The sequence below is a fragment of the Penicillium cinerascens genome (genome assembly GCF_028974065.1).
Source record: "Penicillium cinerascens strain IBT 15544 chromosome Unknown scaffold_4_segment0_segment1, whole genome shotgun sequence".
Lineage (NCBI taxonomy): Eukaryota > Fungi > Ascomycota > Eurotiomycetes > Eurotiales > Aspergillaceae > Penicillium > Penicillium cinerascens.
Genome location: NW_026695298.1, coordinates 2,269,597 through 2,291,680, shown reverse-complemented (window position 1 = coordinate 2,291,680; position 22,084 = coordinate 2,269,597). Strand labels below are relative to the sequence as shown.

Sequence of the window (22,084 nt, the reverse complement as noted above, 5' to 3'; positions counted from 1 at the left end):
CTTGCTGCCTGAGGTCGATCTTCCTCTCAGTTCTTTTTCGGCCGGGCTGTTTCTTTCTTTACATTTTCATGCCATCTGGGCTGAGGGGCGTCAAGGTGGATTCATTTTCTTCTCTCACAATACTGATATTAGATAGCAATGGATCACCTTTCGATGCGTCTTTCCTGGTAGACTGATAGGTAGTTCGGCATATTCTGGAGGTGTGGATGTAGTCAATTATCCCTACATACAAGCTACTCCACTTGAGATCGTCACCAGGACGGAGTGTGGAATGATTGCAACCGATAAATGCCGTATGAATTCAATGCTATCATAGTTACATGTATATCTCATCTATAGTCCTTGTCTATCGTCTATAAAATTATTCTATAATTAAAAATTAAAATAAGCACGCCTCTGCAAAGCCACAACTTAGCTCTTGTAAATCGAAACCATGGACTGTAGTGAAACGTTAGCAAAATTCAATCATCCAAGCGTCAAGAACACAAACTCACATCCGCAAACTTGGGCTCAACAAAAAGCGCCTTCGCCTCCGAAACCATAACCGACTCCTCACTATCCACGTTCAACAACTCCACATCCTGGACAATAGTGTTCCCATCGGGAACGACCAACGGCAAATAACTCATCTTCCCCTCAACCCAAGCTTTCCGTCCCTCAACCTTAACAGTCTCAGCACGAAGAACGTACAATCGATCCGGCAGCGCGGGCTTCCGGAAATCGACAGTTAGATTCGCTGTCATGCCCAGACCAGTAGGGAACGCCGCCGAGACGCATCGAGCGAAGACTTCGTCAAAGAGGACGGAGAGAAAACCACCGTGAACAAAGCCGGGATGGCCGCAGAGGTTGCGGCCAATGTGAAAGACTGAGACAACGCTGCTAGTGCGGATGTTTGAGGATTCATTCTTCTTGGATGATGTCCATGTATAGGGTGCGATAGCTAGCTTTCCGGGACCGGCTAAGCTGCCACCCACGAAGTGGCGTTGTCTGACAGCTTGGGGGATAGCTAGATGGGGACGGGATTCTTTGTAGGCTTTGTGGGATTGGCGCAGGGCTTGGACGAGGGGTATTTGGGAGATAAGTGTATCGAGATTCGAATCATTCGAACTTGAAGAGGGTATATGGGATTTGGTCTTGGAGAGGAAGGGGGCTTCCTGTGTTTGGCTTTGCGGCAGCGCTTGCTCGTGTACCACAGCGGAGCGTGAAGGGCCATGCTGGTGAAGATAGGCAAATTGGCTTGCTGGTTTGAAGGTGGTGGCTCTGGCGAGCCATGTTGCGGAACGCCAAAGGCGCATGGTCTGAGAAATACCGGCCATTTTGAAGTAAAGTATATACAATACTTCCGTCTCCCAACTGTAGAAACCGCCAACGTTAGCAGAGAAAGCATATAGTGGCGCCACACAACTTACCGCTACTGCCGAAGCTAATGCAAAAAAACTTTCTTAGCGGGATCTCCGATCTATCTACCACGTGGTAAAGATCACAAGTGTAGAATGCGGAAAAGGGGTGTTCAGCGAAGTTGAAGGTGTACTCAAATCCCGAAAATTGACGCTATCGATTCAGCACGGACTTATCTCGACAACAACGCTAACTAGATCACTTGTTGATCAGAGTGTTCCTTTCATCCGGCTCTCAATTTTTTTCGTCTGGCTCATAGTGGGCCGAGAACGGCCGACTATCGGCGGGTTTTTCGGGTCCCCTGCCGAGCTCGGCATGCCGAATGATAAGATTGTGTTCCGGGATCTTTGTTAGAACTCAAGATCGTACCTTTGGAAATCCTTTCGGGTGTCTTGATACATGAGTATACGAGGGCCTGGGTGAAGTTGTGTGTTTGGATAGTTTAGGTGTTAATTTCCTGGTGGCTGTAATGGATGCTAATTGACGGGAATCTCTAATTTTGACTGGAAATATACACATGATAAAAGATGGTCAAGATATGACCATGACCAAGATCATCCCACGTAGAGAATCACCGAGGGCAGGTCATGATTATGGATGCCTTTAAAAGTTCAAGGGATCCAGGTTGCCCAAGAAAGCATTATTACCCTCTCCGCGGAGCAGAGACTCAATATCGATTCTTCCAGCCGTTAGATACCGCTCGCTAACACCGATGTTCACCCGCTCAGCAAGCTGGCTTTTTAGCTCAGCGCGCAGACCAGCGAGCTCACTCTTGGTGATACTGCTGTTCTGCTTGTCACGCTTCTGGCGACCACCACCACGGCCACGGGTTTTGCCTTGAGACTCATCGAACTCTTCGCTATCATATTCAACACCGAGATCATCAGCCGCAGCACGGAGCCAGTTGTCCTCTGAGGAAACCTTCTCCTTGGCGATATTAGAGTCGGTGATCTTCTTGGCGAGGTTGATGCGTGTGCGGATACGAGATACAACTCGGCGGTCGATCTCGAGAGACTCAAGAGGGAGTTTCTTTTGCGGGATACCGCGCTTCAATCTTTGGGCGTGGATCTTAGCGGCAAGACGGGCTACACTGACAACCTCATCGGGAGCGCAAATGAGGACACTCTTGCCAACCGCGCCGGCACGGGCAGTACGGCCAGATCGATGAACGTAGGCGTCCGCGGCGCGAGGTGCGTGGTAGTGGATGACGCAGTCGATGCCCTTGATATCGAGACCACGAGCTGCAACATCGGTAGCGACTAGGATAGAGCTGGGATCGGAGGTCGGTGATGAGAAGCGCTCCACTGAGCGGAGTCGGGCCTTTTGTGCCATGGAGGAATGAAGAGCAAGGGCTGGGAGTTGAAGGGCTTGCAGCAGCTGTGTTAGACGCCGGACAGCGGAAATGGAGTTGGTGAAGACGAGTGTGCGGTGCTTCGGGTAATATAGAAGCAACGCATAGAGGTAGAGATCCTATTTTGATTGTAATCAGCCTTGACCTCGCAATATTGCCCTTGTGATATCTTACCTTCTCCATAGCAGGGCATTCCACAATTCCCTCCTTGAGCCCTTCGGCCATCTGCTGCTCTGGGTTTACATCGATGAATCTGGGCTTCTCTTCTCTGAAGTTGAGTTTCTTGAGAAGATACTCCATCGACTCTTTCTTATCCATCATGTCTCCACCTGACGAGCGCCCCTTACCGGCAAGTCTCGTTTGCAAGTCACGGTGGAAAGTAGCTGAGAAAACGAGCGTTTGTCGGACGTTCGGCTCTTGTTCTTCCTTTTGTGCCTCCTCATCCATATCCGGGAAATCGCCTGACTCCTTTCGATCCAAAGCACCAAGAATCTCTTCCACCTCCTTGAAGTGGCCCTCGCTGAGCAGTCGATCAGCCTCATCAATAACCAGGAAGCGAATACTTTGCATCTTGCGAATCAGTCCCGATCCGGTGCTCAGGATCTCCCACACGCGGCCGGGTGTGCCAACGACGATATCGGCATTAGCAAGTTGCCTTTGCTGCTTCTGGATGGAAAGTCCACCGGTCAAAAGCGCAATGCGCGCATCTGTGTCCGGAGAATTGGCAGTCAAGTCTCCGATATGTTTCGCTAATTGAACCGCCAACTCTCTGGTTGGGGACAAGATAAGCGCCATGGGAGCTGTCTTGGGCTTTTCGACTGGATCGATCTTTTTTTCTCGCTTCTCCAGATAGTACTCGAGAATTGGAATACCGAAAGCCAATGTTTTACCGGAACCGGTGGAAGCCTTGCCAACAACATCGTGGCCGTCCAGGATAACAGGAATACAGGCTTTTTGCACAGTAGTCGGTGTAGCGAATTTCATCTTGGAAAGCCCGGTCAAAAGCTCAGGCGACAGACCGAGCTTGTCCCAGTCAGATACGTCCACACCATCGTCATCTTCAGCCTGCTCAAGAAGTGTCGCGAATGAGAGACTAGATTTCAGACTTGGATCACGTGCGGGCTCGGCCTCCTTTGCCTTGGTGTCTTTCGCCTTCTTCTCCTTCTTCTTGGTCTCCTTTTGCTTTTTCTTATCCTCCTTCACTTGAGTACCGGTGGCGGGCGTAGGTGTCTTCTCTGCTTTGTCTGCCTTGTCGGTCTCTCCGTCGCTGATCCCACCCCATTCTTCACCGTCATCGTCCTCAGATGGTGGCTTCAAGATAGAATTCTTCGGCTTTCCCGACTTCGCCTATTTGAAACCCACACGTCAGTACATTGCTGAGAATTCAACGTTAGAATGTATTTCCATACCTTGAATTTAACTTCTCCATGACCTTGGGAGCGAATGATGTCCACACCATCAATCTCCTCCAATCCAAAGAATCCACCTGCATCTTCCATGCGATCAGGCATAGCCACTTCCTTCCAGTTTAAGTCCTCCAAGTCGACAACGCCATCCCAGCCACTGTCATCCGAAGCCGGACCGGACTTGGCGGCCTTCTTGCGCTTCTTGGACTCCACAGCCTGGGCCTTCGAGTCCCGTCCTCGTTTCTGACCCATTTTCACTTCTTGGATCCGGTCCGGGGTATCAGGTGTGTGTGTTTGGCGAGAACAGAAAAAAAAAGCTGCGCGGAGAAGTCGCAGAGAAAAAAGGCGGCAGAAAAAGTCCGCCCGCAAATCTTATCGATTCGCTCCCCACGTTGAAGAATCCCGCGACGGAAATCCCCAGAACAGCATTGGCCTTCGCTAGCGCCTCGGTTCGAGATGGGGAAGTCTTCCAAAGACAAGCGCGATGCCTACTACCGTCTAGCCAAAGAACAGAACTGGCGAGCGCGGTCCGCCTTCAAATTGATCCAGATCGACGAGCAATTCGACCTCTTCGAGCACGAGAACCCCGAAAAAGTGACAAGAGTCGTGGATTTATGCGCTGCACCTGGAAGCTGGAGCCAAGTGCTTAGTCGTGTCTTGATCAAGGGCGAGAGTTTCGGACGACGGACATGGATCGACAAGAAGCGGCGGGATACACAGGCCTTCCAAGACGGCGAGACACCCAGCAAGGAAGTTTCTGAGATTGGGGAGAGCAGCCCGGATGCAGAGCTAAAGCCCCGCGAGAATGTCAAGATCGTTTCCATTGACCTTCAGCCCATGGCCCCGCTTGAAGGCATCACCACCCTCAAGGCCGACATCACACATCCCTCCACCATTCCTCTTCTTCTGCGCGCGTTGGATCCGGAAGCATACGAATCGTCAACATCCGATCTCATATCAGACACACCAGCGGAAATCCGACAACCACACCCCGTTGATCTCGTCATCTCAGATGGTGCCCCGGATGTAACAGGCCTGCATGATTTGGACATCTATATCCAGTCGCAATTGCTCTTTGCGGCGCTTAATCTTGCCATGGGAGTGCTCCGCCTAGGAGGTAAATTTGTGGCTAAGATTTTCCGAGGCCGCGACGTTGATCTTCTTTATGCGCAATTGCGCACTGTCTTTGAGCGTGTCAGCGTTGCTAAGCCCCGCAGTAGCCGTGCTAGCAGTCTGGAAGCTTTCATTGTCTGCGAGGGATTCATTCCACCCACCAGGGAGGAAGGGTTAGCAGGCATGGCTGCGCTGAGAAATCCGCTTTTCGGAGGTGCTGCCGTGCCAAAGCCCGTGTCGGAAGATGGAAACCTGGGCGTCGAAGTTCAGGATGAGGTGGATGAAGATTCTCGCGCCAGAGCAGCAATCACAGAGACCACGAACACTACTGCAAACCATACTACCGAAATTCGCAACCTTCACTCCGCCTCGAGTGAACAACCGCAAGCACAGAAGCTTGCCAACAAGTTTGCAGAAGAGTACCGCTGGATTCCGTCGTTCATCGCTTGCGGTGATCTTTCTTCGTGGGACTCGGATGCGTCTTATACTCTTCCACCGGACCATGTCAGTCTCGATCCGGTACAGCCGCCTACGGCGCCGCCGTATCGGAAGGCGTTGGAACTGCGGAAGGAGAAAGGAGGTGCTTATGGGAAAACCAAGCTGGCACCACTGGTACAGCCTTGATTAGTATTTGGTTCTGGATGTATAGACGACACGATTATGAATACTGTATGGCGTTTGCATAGAGGCGCAGATAGATGAGGGGCCTGGTTTTGAACAGATACCCAGCCATTACAATTCAATTATGAAACAAGATCTCCTTGTCTAAATTTCTTCAAGAATTTTCTACTTATTACTTGTAGAGAGCATGTTTGTCCAGTAAGTTGCCAGAATGAATTATAAAGTCTATTTAGCAAATTTTGCGCTCGGCTAAATCAAAATGATCTAAAAGCGGCGGGAATCGACCAAAACTCGTAAATGCCAATCGTCAGTTCATGATCCACCATTCTAGTACACCTCCAGAACATAGCGCTCCTCATCCTTGAGCTTCTCAATCTCCTTGCGAGTGTCAACCTTTTTACCGTTGGCCTTGGCTTCAGTGGCAATAGCCTCCTCCAGAACAGCGGTGACATCAGGTACGGGCCAGGTGGGACCGCAGAGGTAGAAAGCACCCTCATCGCGGATGTATGCCTGCATGATTTCAGGCAGGGACTGGCGCATACGGTCCTGGATGTAGATCTTCTCAGGCTGATCACGAGAGAATGCACGACCGAGCAGGGTGATGACACCGGCCTCCTGGTAGGCTTCCCACTCCTCTCCGTAGCAGTACTCCTCGCGCTGGTGACGAGAGCCCATATACAGGAGAACAGAACCGATCTCCTTGCCCTGGGCCTTCTCGAGAGCGCGGTGCTGCACGAAGGCACGGAACGGGGCCAGACCGGTACCGAGACCGGCCATGATGATGGGCTGGGTCGACTTGGGCGGCAGCTTCATCACACTGGACTTGACGCTCACGGTAATAGGCGAGCCGGGCTGGAGGCGGCTCAGGTAGCGAGTGGCCAGACCGAAGCGGTCGGTGCCGTTAGGGGAGGACCAGTTGACGGCGACAATCATCAGGGCAACGGAGTTGGGGGTAACCTTCTGGCACGAGGCAATGGAGTACTCGCGGCGCTTCAAGGGACCGATGATGCGCACAATTTCGTGGAAGTCAGGGTGGGCAGACGGGTACTCGAGCAGGATGTCGGCGAAGGTGACGGTGTCAACCTCCGAGCGGCGCTTGAACTCGGTGGCACCATCGGGACCGCCCAGAGTGCGCAGATCGGTCTTCTCCTTCTCATCGGAGGCGAACTCGGAAAGAGCCTCGTAGAAGCGCTTGGGCGGGCGACCGAAGATGTCAACGTTCTGGATCAGTGCTTGGTAGACGGTGCGGTTCTCCAGCACGGCGGGGTCCTCACGGCTAGGAACCTCCACAATCGCATCGGGATCCAGGCCATAGAAGGCGATGAAGTCGGAGACATCCTTGGGGTCATTCTCGGCGTGGACACCGAGAGCCTCACCAATGTCATAAGTGAGGCCGGAGTCACCGAGGTCGAACTCAATGTGGAAGATGTTACGGTCATAGGTCACGGGAGTAAGGCGACGGTTCTCCTTGACGTGGACAGTGAAGGTCTTGGTGGCCAAGTCAGGACGAAGAGCGTTCTTTGTGCCATAGGCCTCCTTGAATGCCAGACCACGGGCCGCAGTCTCCCAGTCCCTGAGGAGGGTCGGGGGCTCAGCTTCATTCTTGTCGAAGGGAGCGAAACTGTTCGCGGCGATGTCCTTTGGAAGCAGGGGAGCCTCGCTGACACCCTCGGGCTCCTTCCAGGACTCGGGGATCTCGATCTGACGAAGAACCTTCTCAAGATCCTTGATCACATTCTCCAGGGCCTCGGCATTGCCCACGATGGATGAAAGCTTCTTGGCGGCAAGGCCTTCCTGGGAGGGTAGAGCAACACGGAGGAAGGATGCCTGAAGAACGAAGGTCTCGAGAGATGAGTCCTCATTGGCAGAAGCGTCAACAACGAAGAGGGAGATACCGCGCTGGGCGACAGCCTGGCGGAAGGCGGCTGGCAGCTTCTTCTCCAGGTCCTCGTCCTTGACACCAGGAGCACTGACAATGACCTTGGCGTTATCCTTGACAGAAGCAAGAACGTCGACATCGTTGAGCAGAGCAATGCTTCCAACGTAAGAAACGTCAGCAGCAGCAACGGCGTAAGGCGCATCCAGGATCTTGGCACTCTTGCGAATGTCAACGCGGATAGCACCGCCTTGGACCAGGTTGTCGTGTACCTTGCTGGTGGTAACGTTGCTGGCCGAGTCAGCGGCAAGGGCTTGGCTGAGAGTATGAGCAGCGCCCTCAGAAACGGAGTTGTCAACGTCCCAGAAGGTGTATTCCTGAACAGCAGCGGGATCAAGCAGCTGCAGAGGAGCAGTCTCGTTGGTGGCGCTGTTGATGGGAAGAATAGGCTTCCCGAAGATACGCTGGAAAGCAGCAGCAGTGCTGACCAGGTCCCAGGTCTGAGAGCGAGGGTACTTGATCTCAACAGGAGCCGGGGCCTGCTCGCGGTCTGTGGCGAAGGTCAAGGCAGCAAGGACGTCCTCATAGAGAGCGGAGTGAACACCCTCCTCCTGGACAGCCTCCTCATTGGCAACCTGGCCCAGAATTCCGACCGTCTTGGTGGACTTGGGAAGCACGCGCAGGAACTCTTCCTCCACGAAGGGGCGGTACACACGGACGTTGACAACACCAATGTGAACACCATCCTTGGCCAAAGAGCGGGCAACCTGGGCAGCGAGAGTGGCCTCCACGGTGCCAAAGACGACCAGCACAGAAGCGGGCTCGGCATGACCATGGTACTCGAATGCACCATAGTCGGTTCCCAGCTCGCCGTTGAGAGTCTTGAGCAGCTCAAGAACCTTACCCTGGGCATCCAGGTGGCGGTTGCGAGCATCATCGAGGGTCTTGCGAACAGTCTCATAGGTGTTGTTCAGACCATCCTTGCCGAGCACATCAATGACACGGGTGTGCTCACGACCAACACGCACGCCATCGTAGATGTGGATCGAAGGAAGAAGGGAAGAAAGCAAAGTGGTGAAGAGAGCCATGTGCTGAGACTCGTGGGCTGAGCCGCTGGAGACCAGACCGAGTCCGAGGTCCTCAGCCAGGGAGAGGGCCGAAGCATAATCGGAAACCAGACCCTCCTCGCCAGTGTAGTCCACAGCAGCGACGTGAGCCGCCACGGGGCTGGCTACAGAGTAGAGCAGAGAAAGCTGTTCCAGAGCGGACCGCATGAATGGAAGGGTAGCGGATGAGGCAATGATACCCTGAGGCACATGGCGCTTCTTCAGGTCAAAGTCCTGGGAGAAAAGATATCCAAGAGCCATGCTACCGGCACCTTGGCGGGTCTCGAGTGACTTGACAACAGGAGATTCGCCATTGGCATTGACCTCCTTGTTCTGAGACCATTCTTGCAGAGCAGCATCGAGGTCAAAACTCTCGGGAGAGTATGAGAAGATCTTGTCACTCAACAAATACGCCACCTGCTGGATAAGCGTCTGGGCGGTAGTATAAGTCGGGCCGGACAAGGCCGATAGAGCCGGATTAGGTGCGCTCATGCTGAATATGAACTTGTCTAGATATTGCGCACACAGCACAGATATCTCTTGAGAATGACAAGAAATGAATCACCACAAACAAGGGAAATGCGGAGAGAGAGAGGGGAACAATCGCCGGAAACGCGCTTGCTATAGAAAAATGTCCAGGCATCTTGCCCCATCGGGTTTAGTGGCCAAGCACGCAATCACGCAATTGCAAATTTCTTATCGATAAGCCCTGCTTATCGATAACCGGGACGGTGCATCAGGGCAGAACCGGGGACCCGCATTGGGCGATGCTGACTCATCACTTGTGCTGCACAATTCCCAGCTCTCCGGACTCTCATGTGATTGGAGGTGCACAGCAACAGCAGCCAACACCGAGCCTCGGTCTGGGGCCCCATGAAATTGCGGAGATGGAGCTGTGGAACCGTGACTTCTTAAATGAACATAATTTGTCCCGAATCCTCAACTAACCTTCCTTGACTACCCCGGATCTCGCACTGAATTAAAGATCTAGTTTACAATTCTTCACCATGGCCGAAAATTCACTCAACCCCGTTCCTTTCTCCGAGCCGCCCTACCTGCGCGGGCTGCCGAACCCATACATCACGCCCGCCCACCTCCGCTTTCAAAAAGCATGCCGGAAATTCGCTTGGGAGAACTTGATTCAGCATGCAATGGAATGGGAGAAGGCTGGAACTGTCCCCGAGCATGTCTTCCACACTTTCTGCAAAGCCAACATGCTCTTGCCCAACATGCCCGCCCCGCTTCCCGTGGACTGGCTCAAGCGGTTGGGAATCCACGATATTCTAGGGGTAAAGGTTGAGGACTGGGACTACACGTATACTGGCATCTATTGCGACGAGGTAAGAATGAATGCGTCATTTTGCATCTCGCAAGCAACACAGCACTAAATGGAGGTCTTCATTAATAGCTGGCACGGTCAGGTTTGAGCGGCCCAGGTGGCTCGCTGAATGCGGGCTTTGCATTTGGAATTCCTCCAATTGTCAAGTTCGGCAGCAAGGACTTGCAGGAGCGATTCCTCCCCGATCTTCTTACCGGCAAGAAGCGTGCTTGTATCGCGATCACAGAGCCCGAGGCTGGTAGTGACGTTGCGGGTCTTACCACAACTGCGGTCAAGAGCGCCGACGGCAAGCACTACATTATCAATGGGACGAAGAAATGGTACATAAGTTCCGCCACAACGCTTTGGAGTCTAACTGACCGATCTTTAGGATCACAAACGGCATCTGGTCAGACTACGCGACCATGGCCGTCCGAACTGGTGGGAAAGGAGCTGCCGGTCTTTCCGTGCTAGTTGTGCCCCTGAAGAACCACCCCGGTGTCTCAATGCGCCGACTGAAGGTCTCAGGCCAGATCACTGGTGGAACGACCTACATCGAGCTCGACGACGTGAAGGTGCCAGTGTCGAACATTATCGGCAAGGAAGGCGATGGCATGCGCATCATCATGACCAACTTCAACCACGAGCGGCTCGTCATTGCCGTCGGCGTTACTCGTTCGGCTCGTGTCGCTTTGTCTGCCGCGTTTTCCTACTGCCTCAAGCGTGAGGCTTTTGGCAAACCCCTTATGGATCAACCTGTCGTGCGGCATAGACTCGCCAAGGCCGGTGCCGAGCTTGAGACCATGTGGGCCTGGGTTGAGCAGATTCTCTATCAGTTGAGTCACATGAGCAAGGAAGATGGTGACCGTCAGCTTGGTGGATTGACTGCTTTGGCGAAGGCCAAGTCGGCAATGGTCTTGAATGAGTGCGCTCAGGTTGCTGTCCTGCTGTTTGGTGGCAATGGCTTCACCCAGACTGGCCAGGGTGAACTCGTTGAAGGTGAGCACAGCACTACACACATCTTTTTGATATTTCGCGGGCTAACGTTTTGTTCTTTTAACAGCAATTCTCCGTGATGTCCCGGGCGCTCGCATTCCGGGTGGCTCAGAAGATGTCTTGCTCGACTTGTCTGTGCGTCAGTTGGTCAAGATTTACCAAGCGCAGGAGAAGAAGCTCGCCCAGAGCTCGAAGATCTGATTTCATTTAAGCTAGACCCAAACAGATTGATTGTCCGTAATAATGCAAGCTTAGCGTCACTTTTATACAATATGGGTATCTAAGGTATTTTGGTTCAGTCGGCCGGCACTAAACCTCTGATAAGACCGGATAGTTCCGCGGGCTTTTGGCCAATTTAGTTACTCCAGTAAGCTTTCTGGATTGAGTAAAGTATCAATTGTCTGCTCGACTATGTTTGCATCTGTTCATATCTACCTCACCAGTAAAGCAATTTCCAGAATGTGTCCCTAGAGCTCCATCGCATCAATACCAACAGTTATATTCGAGACATCCCCAAAGGACTTCAACGTGTTCAAAGCATCCACGAATTCCCCCTCTTGAGACACTCGAATGCGATCCTGGACAAGTCAGTATGACATCGTGAACCTCTGGGAACAAATTCTCCGATCTTACATCAAAGTTCAGCCATCCTATAATACCAACAAAGATCTCTTCCTCCAAATTCAAACTTTTGCCAAACGTGACATGAGCTTGAGCCCCTTCTTTGCTGGCGAGAAAATGAGATATCTTTCTCCAGGCTTGGAGTGAAGCCTCAGTATCCTTCGAATTCGACACTCCCACCCGGATGATCTCAACTACGGCTGCTGAGGCTGCCTCTTTAGGAGATTCGTTTGTTTCAAAGAGTTGTAGGGTGGGCGGCCCGGTCACCAAATGCCTAATAGAGGCAGCGAATGCACCAAATTGCTCAGAGCCAACGAAGGCATGGAATGAATCAGCCTCGTTCCATTCTATACAAGATTAGAAACATCCAGGATTCAATCAATTTTAACTCACCAAAAAGCAAAACCTCTTTGAATGCGTCTCTCGCGTCCTTTCCATTCTCCGTCAAGACCCATCCGCGAGATGCGTGAAGCAAGCCGGGGTTAGGGTCGGTTAATCTTTTGCTCAGTTTTGGCCAGTCTCTCTCTAGCTCCTCTAGTGTCGCCTGGTCAGTTTTAACACGTGGAAAAATCAGTTCAGTGATCGCCATTATGGAGCAAGGGAAGAGATCTTTGATAAAATCAAATGTAAAGGAAGTTTCAAGAATCGAGATCGCCTTTGTCACTGGTCGATGATAACATATTCCAAGAGTTGTGTAGCTTCGGTCGCTTTATATATAGTCTCTGATCAGGATATGCTATATATGTGATTACAATTGACCTGCAGCGTTTTGGGCTAGGAGGTTATGCGGAGTTGGCGGAGTTGCGGAGTTGCGGAAGGGGATGGCTCATTCGGCCATCAGGTCGCGACCTGACTTGATGACCTGATGAGCCAACTTCTTGTAATTACTAGTTAACTTACCTTTACATTGATTAATGTAATCGGAAAGCGAGTGACGCATGCAAGCGGTCGACGCACCCAGAGCACCCAGAACACTATAGTAAATGCGATGTTTAAGAACACAATATCTCTACAACTACAAGTTTATTATATGTACTTGGCTTTGTGAATGTACTAATTTAGAGCATAAATAGTCTAATTTGAGGGTCTGGGGAAATTTAATTATAATATCACCCCATTTACATAAAATACACTATAATTTAGCTCCGAGCTGGAACTATATATCATCGACTCACCACAAATTTTAAAACCTCCGAGACCTTCAAATACCCTTAGACTCATTATAAAGGACATATATTTATAGGAAGTCTCTATAAGAAGCTGACGTTGTTGAGATTTAAAGTTGTAATTTATCGCATTTACTATGGTGTTTTGGGGTGCGTCACTCGCTTTCCGATTACGTTATATAAGCAGAAAAGGGGGACACCCTACTGAGCACTGACCTACGCACCCCACTGAGGTCTCAGTAGGGCCGGCCCTACTGACCTGAGTTACGCGCCACTGTCGTCTGCGGCCGTTGCTGGCTTATTTTTCGGGAGCATTTAAGTCCTCGTGCCGTGCCAGACTACACGTAGTTGCACAACCCTAGATAGTAGAAGATAATGTCGCTGCGTACGGGATTCCACTATTAAAGTTATTTGCTGCTCTTTTCTTTCAGCTCGAGGCCACATTTCCCTTTGTAGCGCAGGAATGTAGGGCAATTAGGACACCAGTGAGACTTGGGAGCCTAGCCAGCCTCGAGGGTCTAGCAGAACCGGGGAGTAGCGCAGAGGGGTGGTCAGTCGTCCAGGTAGGGATAGTTTCTTGCATAGATTCGCGGGGTATAAGGAACTGTATGTTACTACAGGTATACCTAGCATGTGATTTCATGTCTCATAAGAGTACGGCAATTCTTGGCAATCAAATGTTCTAGAACGTAATGGATATCCTGCGATCCGACTGAATTCCTTTGAATGGGAGGGTATGCTTTACACGGAAATTGACTGCGGTAGAATCAAAAGATAACATTCATTACAGTGTTGACGGTGGGAGGAACTTCTTGGGTGACCGCTCGCTAGGAACCACGTTAGGGGTGTCCATTTCCTCGTAATGTAGTTACATAGCCACATGATGATAGCGGCGGCATTTGGGGCTAGATTCGTCGATGAGCTGTGGAACAAGTTTCTTTCCGAGAATACAGGGCAGAAGAAATAGTACGTCACCACACATGCTCTGTCTACGTAAAAGAAAATGATCGTCAATATGATACGTCAGTTCGCATAATTTGGGTAATTTGCTGTCTAGACCCTAGCAAATCGCGCTGGTGGTATCACTGTGTTTGCGGGGCATGATATTTCCCTCACTTGATGACGTTGAGTTATTTCAGCCCCTCCTTTTTTCCTGCGCTGCCCAGGAAGTCCTATAAGTACCTCCTAAGCTGTCTTCATAGTGCTTCAACTGTTCATCTCACAATTTTGACTCCCTATTTACCGAGACTTCGTTAACACACTTGACTTTCGCAAATATTATCATTATTATGGAGTCTATCAAGCAAGGTGCCAACGCCGTCTCCGAGTCGGTCAAGCAGGCCGCCAGCGGCACTTCCAAAGAGGCCAATAAGGAGGTCGCCAAGGATAGTAACGCGAACGTCAGCACTCGGTAATGGCCTTATCTTGTTTTAACTATGTCTCTAGTTGCATGCAACTGACACTCATCATAGTGCTTCCGCCGCCAAGGACGCTCTTGGTGATAAGGTTGACGAGAGCAAGCACGACGCCAAGTCCGAGGCCCACAAGCAGCAGATTTGATTGAACTGGCCATGGAAGGAAGGAACTGAGGGAAGCAGATACAATTACGACTTTACTTACTGTATCGATAATGCAATCATAAGTTATACTAAAACCATCTTGTTTAATTGCTGTCAAGAACAGAATATAAAGGCCTTTGTTGACATGTAAACAATGAAAGAGCTGAAAAATAAAGTCAACATATTTAGCAACCCGAAGAAGATGACATTCTAGGGTACTCGGAGTACAATATTTCCCACGTCAAACATATTCATTAGTCACTCCAGGTACAAAGCGTAGACCACTCGAGAATCGGAACCGGGATTAAAATAAAGTAGGACAATCGGAGCCGCGGAACCGCGCGACCCGATATTCGAACCGAGCTCCCTTGTCTTACCTGACTGGCCCGAACGGGTGTTAATGGCAGATGTCTGTCGACCTGTTGCAATGAATCTGACCCGCGGATGAGTTTATATAAACTCGATACCATCTCAAGGTCTGCATCCTTCCTCCATTATCGAGAGAGCACCAAAACAAAGAAGATATGACAAGCATGTTTGACACCAAAGACTGTTTCGATGTGGCAGTGATTGGAGCCGGGATGGCGGGGATTGTTGCTGCTCGCGACCTCAGTGCTAAGGGCCATACGGTGGTTCTCCTTGAAGCGCGCAACAGGGTCGGCGGGCGAACCTATATGAAGAAAGCCTTTGACGGGAAAATCGACCTAGAAATGGGTGGAACCTATGTGCACTGGACGCAACCACATGTATGGCACGAGCTACAGCGGCACAACATCTCGGTGCTACCGGGTCTAGATGGCGACAAATTCCACTGGCTCGCGGACGACAAGGTGCACTCGGGCACAAGAAGCGACTACGAGAAGGCCGTTCGTCCTCTCTTGGATCGCTTTTTCGCGGACGCCCGCGCTCGCTTCCCATTGCCGTTCGAAGCCAGCATCGTGGACAATAGTGATATCGAGAAGCAATCATTGGAGGACCGCTTATCCTCGCTGAACCTATCCACATACGAACGGGACCTGCTCGATGGAGTATTCTCTGGTGTTGTTCACTCGTACAAAGAACAGGGTCTCGCTCAACTCCTCCAGAGCGTGGCAATATATTTTGGAGATTACTTTGCCTTTCTTGAGACTGCCGGATTTTGGCATATACAAGGCGGGACTAAGATATTGATCGACGCTATCCTTGCGGAGTCGACCGCGGACTTGCGCCTCTCAACACCCGTCAGCTCAGTCTCGGATAACGGCTCCCATGTTACGGTGACGACAATTTCCGAAGAGAAAATTCATGCACGCTCCGTCATTATTGCGCTGCCTCTAAACACCATCGGCGATTTGAAGATCACACCCGATGTCGCTCCACCCGTGCGCGCCATGATAGAACAGAAGAACCCCGTGATGGCCAGCAAGATTTGGATACGGGTAAAGGGAGAAATAGAACCCTTTACCTTCTTGGCTCCAATTGGGAAGTCTCCTATCAATGCGGTCAAAGCAGAATCCTGGTACGAGGGCGATACACTGCTGGTGGCCATGTGCTCCGAAGCTGCAGCAATTCGGATCGACGATTGTGATGCGATGGAGGCTGCTTTGCGGAGGGTTTTGCCCGACATTGAGGTCGTCAGTACTGCTGGCCATTGTTGGGTTACTGATGAATTCTCAAAGGGCGGTTGGATGATGCACCGCCCTGGGAATCTCCTGGGTGCTGCGCCTCAGATGCGACAACCGCATGGTCGCATTCTGTTTGCTGGCGGTGATATTGCGGCGATGGATACCGGGTCAATTGAAGGGGCCATGGAAAGTGGTGCTAGCGCTGCACGAGATATTGCCAGGGCATTGGCAAGTGGCAAGTATTGAACATCGAACATACTGCCGGGTATCGTTACTCAGATTCGCAGAGGGATAGGGATGTAAAGGTGCCTTCTATTTAAAACCGTTATTGAATATTGAATGCAAAACTTTCAGCACCTGAAGCTCGCATCTTTTTAACCGTATGGTTCTATGTATGTACTTATCCTGAAGCAAGAAGAATATCGCGCAACTTCGGAAACTTCAGGGCATCGAGTGAAGGGTGTCTTGTTAACTCTAGAAATTGGAAAGGGGGTAACGAGTGATATGATGGTCTTGTGTCTAGGGCTGCTGTTTAAAGCAATTTCAACGAGAACTAGGAAGCTGCGCTAATCACTCGGTTACCAGTCAGAAACTACTCAGGATAATATGTGGATTTACGCAACTTTTGGTCGCTTGGCCTGGCTTTTAAGTTAATACCACATTAAGTTCAGAATTTGTAAGTTCAGAATTTGAATTCATTTGCCGTAGTTGGCGGGGCCTGCTGTAAATCCAATCATCACTGAATCCGTTCTCGGATCCGCGGAGCCGTCGTTGGAGACAGCCCAAACCAAATCACTTGATTGCTGGGGTCCGCGGTACCCACGTTCGGAGGAGCTTGCGAAAGCCCCCGGGTCTCTCCCGCCAAGTTGCGCGGACCCGCAGCTGCTGCCGTCTTGAACACCAGGACCCGCTTACGGACCCGCTGCGGACCGGCAATTTTCTAAATACGCTCACACCCACGCAAGGAAATATGCTATTTCGGGTAAGCTCATTTGGATTGACTTTGTTTCTTGTATCACTGGTCTTGTAGGTGAACAATGCAAACGGGTTGACTGGGAGGGCTCATATCCGCGGACACCGAAGCACCATATAATATAACTTGTGTTCCCCGGCCAATTCTTCCTCTAGCCATCATATCATCTTCTACGGTTTTCAGAATTATTGCAAAATGTCAGCTTCTTCCAAGAATCCTATCGTTTTTATCGGCGCCGCCGGTGAGATGTGCCAGGTCGCCATTGAGTTGTTTGCCAGCGCGAGTACCGCACCTCTGGTCCTTGCCGACATCAACGAGGCTAACCTCGAGCGTGTCATCTCCAAGCTCCCTTCTGGACGTGCGACCACCCGCAAACTTGACCTCTTTGATCATAGTGCACTGCGCAACATAGTCAATGGTGCCGCTCTCGTCGTGCTAGGTGCTGGCCCGTACAAACGGACTTCAGGTCCTGTCCTTGAGGCTTGCCTTGAGGCAAGGGTGCCTTACCTCGACTATGATGACGACGTAGAGAGCACGCAGGCTGCACTCAATTTGAACGAGCGGGCGAAGAAGTTAGGTGTGCCTTGCTACATTGGGTGCGGCGCTTCGCCCGGTATGAGTAATGTTATGGTGATGGACGCTGTCAAGGATCTTGATACTGTGGACACTATCGATCTTGCCTGGTGGGTCGGCGACTCCCGAAATTCCGGCACCGGCAAGGCTGTGGTCGAGCATTTTCTATGTATCGCTGCCGGGCCATGCTTGACGTGGGCCGATGGAAAGGCGACTATGAACGAAAGCTTCGTCGAGACCGCATATCTACCCGTTATACCCGGCCACGGTGAAACTCTGCTACATGAGACTGCTCATCCAGAGCCAGTCACACTGCCACGGCTCTTTCCAAACGCCACTAGGATCCGGTGCTTGGGCGGTATCGATCCAATTCCAGCCAGCGCTATAGCACGCGGTATCGGGTCTGCTGTTCGCACTGGCGCTATGCCCATGCAAGCCGCCGTGGATTACCTCTACGACATGGTAGCCAAGCAACCTTCCTACGAAGGCTTGAGTGCTTCAATTGGTGCCCTGAAAGAACAACTCAGGGGCGGCGATATTTCGTTGAACGAATTGTCTCAGTTAGTTTCTCACACCGCGGAGACTCTAGGACCGATGCGATACGGTCTCTCAGGCATGTTAGAGTATATCCGAAAGGGTGAAATCTCGATTATGCAGTGTCTGGGGTATTTAGTCAACGTGGCTCGCGGCAAACCAGACCCACAACGCTCGGGATTGCTGGTACGAGTTGTTGGTACTCGTAATGGGAGCCCAGCCGTGGCTACCAGACGCAATCCCACAACCGGCCTGGACTCTTTTCTAGGAAAGAGTATGGGCGCTGCGACGGGGGCATCTGCCGCAGCTTTCATGCTGATGGTGTTGGAACCGGCCGGTCAGAACCATGGAGGCGGCGTCTTTTGTCCCGAGGATTGGGCCGAGCCACAACGCTTTTATAAGGCTTTGGAGCGGCTCGGATGCCCACCGGATGAGATTGTCGAATCAATCTAGTGCCAGATAGGTAGTCACGGAGTAGACTTGAAGCACATGCGAGGTACGTGACGCGGTGCGAGTCTTTCTCCATCTCAGATTCCAGGGACGACGAAGTAGAGACAAGGAATCAGTCGGCTCAGTCATGTGAGTTGGAGAGGTCAAGTGCCCTCTAACAAATATCCTGTTCTAGCTCTTTGAGTTACGCTCTGTCTTTATCCCTGCAATGGTTTGACTGCAGTAGCTTGTCTGTCGAATTCCAATACGATCTGTTCCAACATATGTCCTTATATAAGCATTTAAATAGTAGCAAAAAAGGATGAATTAAGTTCTGTAATGTCGCCCAACACGAATGAAACTACTTCGTCGGCTGTAAAAGATGACAACGCTGTGCGCATTGCAGAAAGAATCGGTGCCATGGAACTCCAGAGGAAGAGAGGAGGGAAATGGCACCGCAAACTGGATTCGCTCACATTGCACCGTCCGAGTTACCTCTTTTCGTCGCGCCGGGTATAGCGCCACTGTATAGATGAACTCTCTCCTCGGAGCAGCTAATGTGTGCATTATTTCGGCCGTATTCATGTCGTTTGTATTGGCCTTCTATAGGGGGCGCAAGACATTCAATCCAAATAGTTGGTTGAACTTGGGTCGATGGAGTGATGCTATTTTTTGGATGGCAATTTGTGGAGTATCTTTCTAAATGTGATGCTCAGCATGCCACTCTATCTCCCAGTGATGCTAGTGACCATGAACTGAACATGCGTGGTTTTTGGCGGGGTCGTCGTAATTGCAACCATCTACTGGTTTGCCGCTTTCTCTAAAATTAAAGTAGTTAATTACCGTGAAAACGACAGTGGACTCTACGGGGCTACTAAGGAGGGCAAGATGACCAGCATTGAGGAGACTCAGAACCAGGAACGAAGAAAATTGATATATTAGGATTCACGATGGCTCTCGGGAAATTACCATCGGGTTCCCGCTATATCCCGATTGGGATTCAAAGTAGCTTCATATTGCTAGCGGGCGGTACAAGATGATTTTCCAGAATTTTTTGGGCGATTAGAGACACGGATAGTGGTGTATGATGCAGTCTAAGATCAATTATTCATATGACAAACTGAATTAGGACCGGTGCACTTGGTAATACAAGTAATCTACTCGCTACTTGAATTCCAAAATTTGATCCTCACAATACTTTACGAAAAGAGCTGCATCACCCGTTCCACCATCCTCTTTTCTTTTCATGGCCTGCAACAAATCTTCCCTTGGATTTGGGTGAAATCGCCCCCAGGGCAAAATATATCTTCCCCCATCAGATAACGTAAGCTCATTGGAGAGTCCGGCCCGGAGCTCGGTGTAAGCACCCATCCTAGCATGGTACAGCAGTGGTGCTGCTAAGAATGGCACCAGCGGAGAGAAGTGACGAGTCAAGCCCGACTTCAGGTTTCCCGGATTCACTACCACACTCAAGATTCCACTGGGCCTTTCTTGGGCGTCCAGTGCGTGGGCGAGGAACCAGTTGCCAACTTTGCTGTTTTCATAATTGCGCTGGGGCTTTGTGTTTTCTCGCAGTATCTCCTCGAGATTAACGCCGTCTTTAGGAGCAGACAGATCGACAACTATCGACGCTGTCCAGATTACACGCACAGAAGCGGCTTTTTCGCTTTCAGCGGTACGCCGAAGAGTGGGTAGAAGTAGTTGTGTGAGAAGATACGGCCCAAGACAGTTGGTCGCGAACTGGAGTTCATGGCCCTGTGCCGAGACGGAGCCACATGGTGGGTTTGACACGCCGGCGTTGTTGAAAAGAACGTCAAGTCTGGATTCCGTTGCAGTGTAGGCCTCTACTGCAGGTTTGATACTTGCCAGGTCGTCGAGGTGGAGAGCAAGGAAAACAAGGTCTCCATCTGAGGAGGGCTCTGAGGCCCTGATCTGTGCAATCGCATCCAAGGCTTTCTCTTCTGAGCGGCCGGCGACGTACACCTTGCCTCCGGCCTTATAAAGAATTGTGCAGAGTTCCAAGCCCACGCCGGAATACCCCCCGGTCACGATGAAAACCTTGCCTCTTTGGCTAGGCAGGTTAGCTTCGGTTAAAGAGGGTGCGGGTGGAAAGAACTGCGACCAAGTGGTTCCCATGGCTTAAAGAGAAGATATTTGGTGAATGTAAAAAGTCAGGGTTGTTGACAAGGGGGCGGGGTGGGGAGAGGCGGCTGAACAAGCTTTCGGGACAGAACCCAGCCTGGCGCAATTGGCGCGGAACGCTCCTTTCAATACAAGTCTGTTATCAACGCCGTGATTCGTAAGACATTTTATTTTTGGGTTCGAGTGCTCACCTCAGCCAATGATGGGTCAACTGAATGGGTCTGTCTCACCGAACGACCAGGACCATGACGCCTGCTCCTGCTAGTGCTTATTCACACCCTAAATCGGTATCGGCTTTATCGCCGATCTGAAAAGCTCACTTCCCCACACAGTATGAGGGGTGGTTATGGTGTCTGGGGGTGTTGAAATAAACAATACCTCCGAACCCACATACGAAATACAGAAAGTGTCTTTCAACGCTCCAGATAACGTAATTCACAAGCGAGCCGCCCACACAAGCGAGCCGCCCACCCAACTAGTTTTTTCGCGTCCACACGCGTCCTTTTATTTTTTACCAACCACCATGCCTCCAAAACGCGCTCGATCAGGCCGAAATTCTATCGAGCAAGAGGGCCGCCTCGAATTAGCTATACAAGCTATAAAAAACGAAGAAATTACCTCTATCCGTGAGGTAGCACGTCGTTTTAATGTGCCTCGTACTACCCTCCGCGACCGCATTACTGGCCACCAATTTCGCGCTCAAACACGCGCCAATAGCCATAAATTGACCCAAACTGAAGAGGAATCGCTTAAGAAGTGGATATTGTCAATGGATACGCGTGGAGCTGCCCCTAGGCCCTCTATGGTACGAGAAATGGCGAATCTTTTGCTTGCAAAGCGCGGTTCAAGCCCTATCCAGACGGTCGGCGAAAACTGGGTCAACAACTATGTCAAAAGACAGCCAGAGCTAAAGACTCGTTTTTCACGTCGATATAACTATCAGCGAGCAAAACAAGAGGATCCAAAGGTCATTCAAGAGTGGTTTAATCGCATACAAACTACGGTTCAGCAATACGGTATCCTACCGGAGGATATCTACAACTTTGACGAGACTGGCTTCGCGATGGGCCTTACAGCGACCGCAAAGGTTATTACTCGAGCGGAATACTACGGTCGGCGATCAGTTTTACAGCCAGGAAATCGCGAGTGGGTGACTACAATCGAGTCAATTAGCGCTTCTGGGTGGGCGCTTCCGCCTACGATTATCTTTAAGGGCAAACTACACAATCTAGCTTGGGCCGATAGCCTTCCACATAGTTGGCGCTTCGAAGTTAGTCAAAATGGATGGACAACAGACG

The 22,084-nt window shown here is 50.9% G+C and overlaps 10 protein-coding genes across 10 annotated transcripts; 5 read left to right on the top strand and 5 right to left on the bottom strand.

The window, feature by feature from the left end:
• Positions 1-411: 411 nt before the first annotated feature.
• Positions 412-1,316, bottom strand: N7498_009972 (PaaI family thioesterase; the record flags this gene model as incomplete). Its single annotated transcript, XM_058457028.1, has 2 exons — positions 412-438; positions 495-1,316. The coding sequence occupies 2 exons, from the start codon at positions 1,314-1,316 to the stop codon at positions 412-414; spliced, it is 849 nt and encodes a 282-aa protein (XP_058303927.1).
• A 685-nt stretch (positions 1,317-2,001) lies between these two features.
• On the bottom strand, positions 2,002-4,407 carry mak5 (ATP-dependent RNA helicase MAK5; the record flags this gene model as incomplete). Its single annotated transcript, XM_058457027.1, has 3 exons — positions 2,002-2,868; positions 2,924-4,096; positions 4,159-4,407. 3 exons carry the CDS (start codon positions 4,405-4,407, stop codon positions 2,002-2,004), a joined length of 2,289 nt encoding a protein of 762 aa, XP_058303926.1.
• A 204-nt stretch (positions 4,408-4,611) lies between these two features.
• Positions 4,612-5,892, top strand: N7498_009970 (tRNA methyltransferase TRM7; the record flags this gene model as incomplete). The annotated part of the gene is made up of 1 exon (XM_058457026.1): positions 4,612-5,892. The coding sequence occupies one exon, from the start codon at positions 4,612-4,614 to the stop codon at positions 5,890-5,892; it is 1,281 nt and encodes a 426-aa protein (XP_058303925.1).
• Positions 5,893-6,216: 324 nt separating this feature from the next.
• Positions 6,217-9,363, bottom strand: N7498_009969 (sulfite reductase subunit alpha; the record flags this gene model as incomplete). Its single annotated transcript, XM_058457025.1, has 1 exon — positions 6,217-9,363. The coding sequence occupies one exon, from the start codon at positions 9,361-9,363 to the stop codon at positions 6,217-6,219; it is 3,147 nt and encodes a 1,048-aa protein (XP_058303924.1).
• Positions 9,364-9,878: 515 nt separating this feature from the next.
• N7498_009968 (acyl-CoA dehydrogenase family protein) lies at positions 9,879-11,386 on the top strand (the record flags this gene model as incomplete). The annotated part of the gene is made up of 4 exons (XM_058457024.1): positions 9,879-10,211; positions 10,280-10,530; positions 10,581-11,188; positions 11,253-11,386. 4 exons carry the CDS (start codon positions 9,879-9,881, stop codon positions 11,384-11,386), a joined length of 1,326 nt encoding a protein of 441 aa, XP_058303923.1.
• Positions 11,387-11,652: 266 nt separating this feature from the next.
• N7498_009967 (uncharacterized protein) lies at positions 11,653-12,395 on the bottom strand (the record flags this gene model as incomplete). The annotated part of the gene is made up of 3 exons (XM_058457023.1): positions 11,653-11,763; positions 11,819-12,153; positions 12,200-12,395. 3 exons carry the CDS (start codon positions 12,393-12,395, stop codon positions 11,653-11,655), a joined length of 642 nt encoding a protein of 213 aa, XP_058303922.1.
• Positions 12,396-14,261: 1,866 nt separating this feature from the next.
• On the top strand, positions 14,262-14,532 carry N7498_009966 (uncharacterized protein; the record flags this gene model as incomplete). Its single annotated transcript, XM_058457022.1, has 2 exons — positions 14,262-14,383; positions 14,445-14,532. 2 exons carry the CDS (start codon positions 14,262-14,264, stop codon positions 14,530-14,532), a joined length of 210 nt encoding a protein of 69 aa, XP_058303921.1.
• Positions 14,533-15,064: 532 nt separating this feature from the next.
• N7498_009965 (flavin monoamine oxidase family protein) lies at positions 15,065-16,381 on the top strand (the record flags this gene model as incomplete). Its single annotated transcript, XM_058457021.1, has 1 exon — positions 15,065-16,381. The coding sequence occupies one exon, from the start codon at positions 15,065-15,067 to the stop codon at positions 16,379-16,381; it is 1,317 nt and encodes a 438-aa protein (XP_058303920.1).
• Positions 16,382-17,303: 922 nt separating this feature from the next.
• N7498_009964 (saccharopine dehydrogenase family protein) lies at positions 17,304-18,668 on the top strand (the record flags this gene model as incomplete). The annotated part of the gene is made up of 1 exon (XM_058457020.1): positions 17,304-18,668. One exon carries the CDS (start codon positions 17,304-17,306, stop codon positions 18,666-18,668), a length of 1,365 nt encoding a protein of 454 aa, XP_058303919.1.
• A 1,140-nt stretch (positions 18,669-19,808) lies between these two features.
• On the bottom strand, positions 19,809-20,780 carry N7498_009963 (steroid dehydrogenase; the record flags this gene model as incomplete). The annotated part of the gene is made up of 1 exon (XM_058457019.1): positions 19,809-20,780. One exon carries the CDS (start codon positions 20,778-20,780, stop codon positions 19,809-19,811), a length of 972 nt encoding a protein of 323 aa, XP_058303918.1.
• Between the last annotated feature and the right edge of the window lie 1,304 nt (positions 20,781-22,084).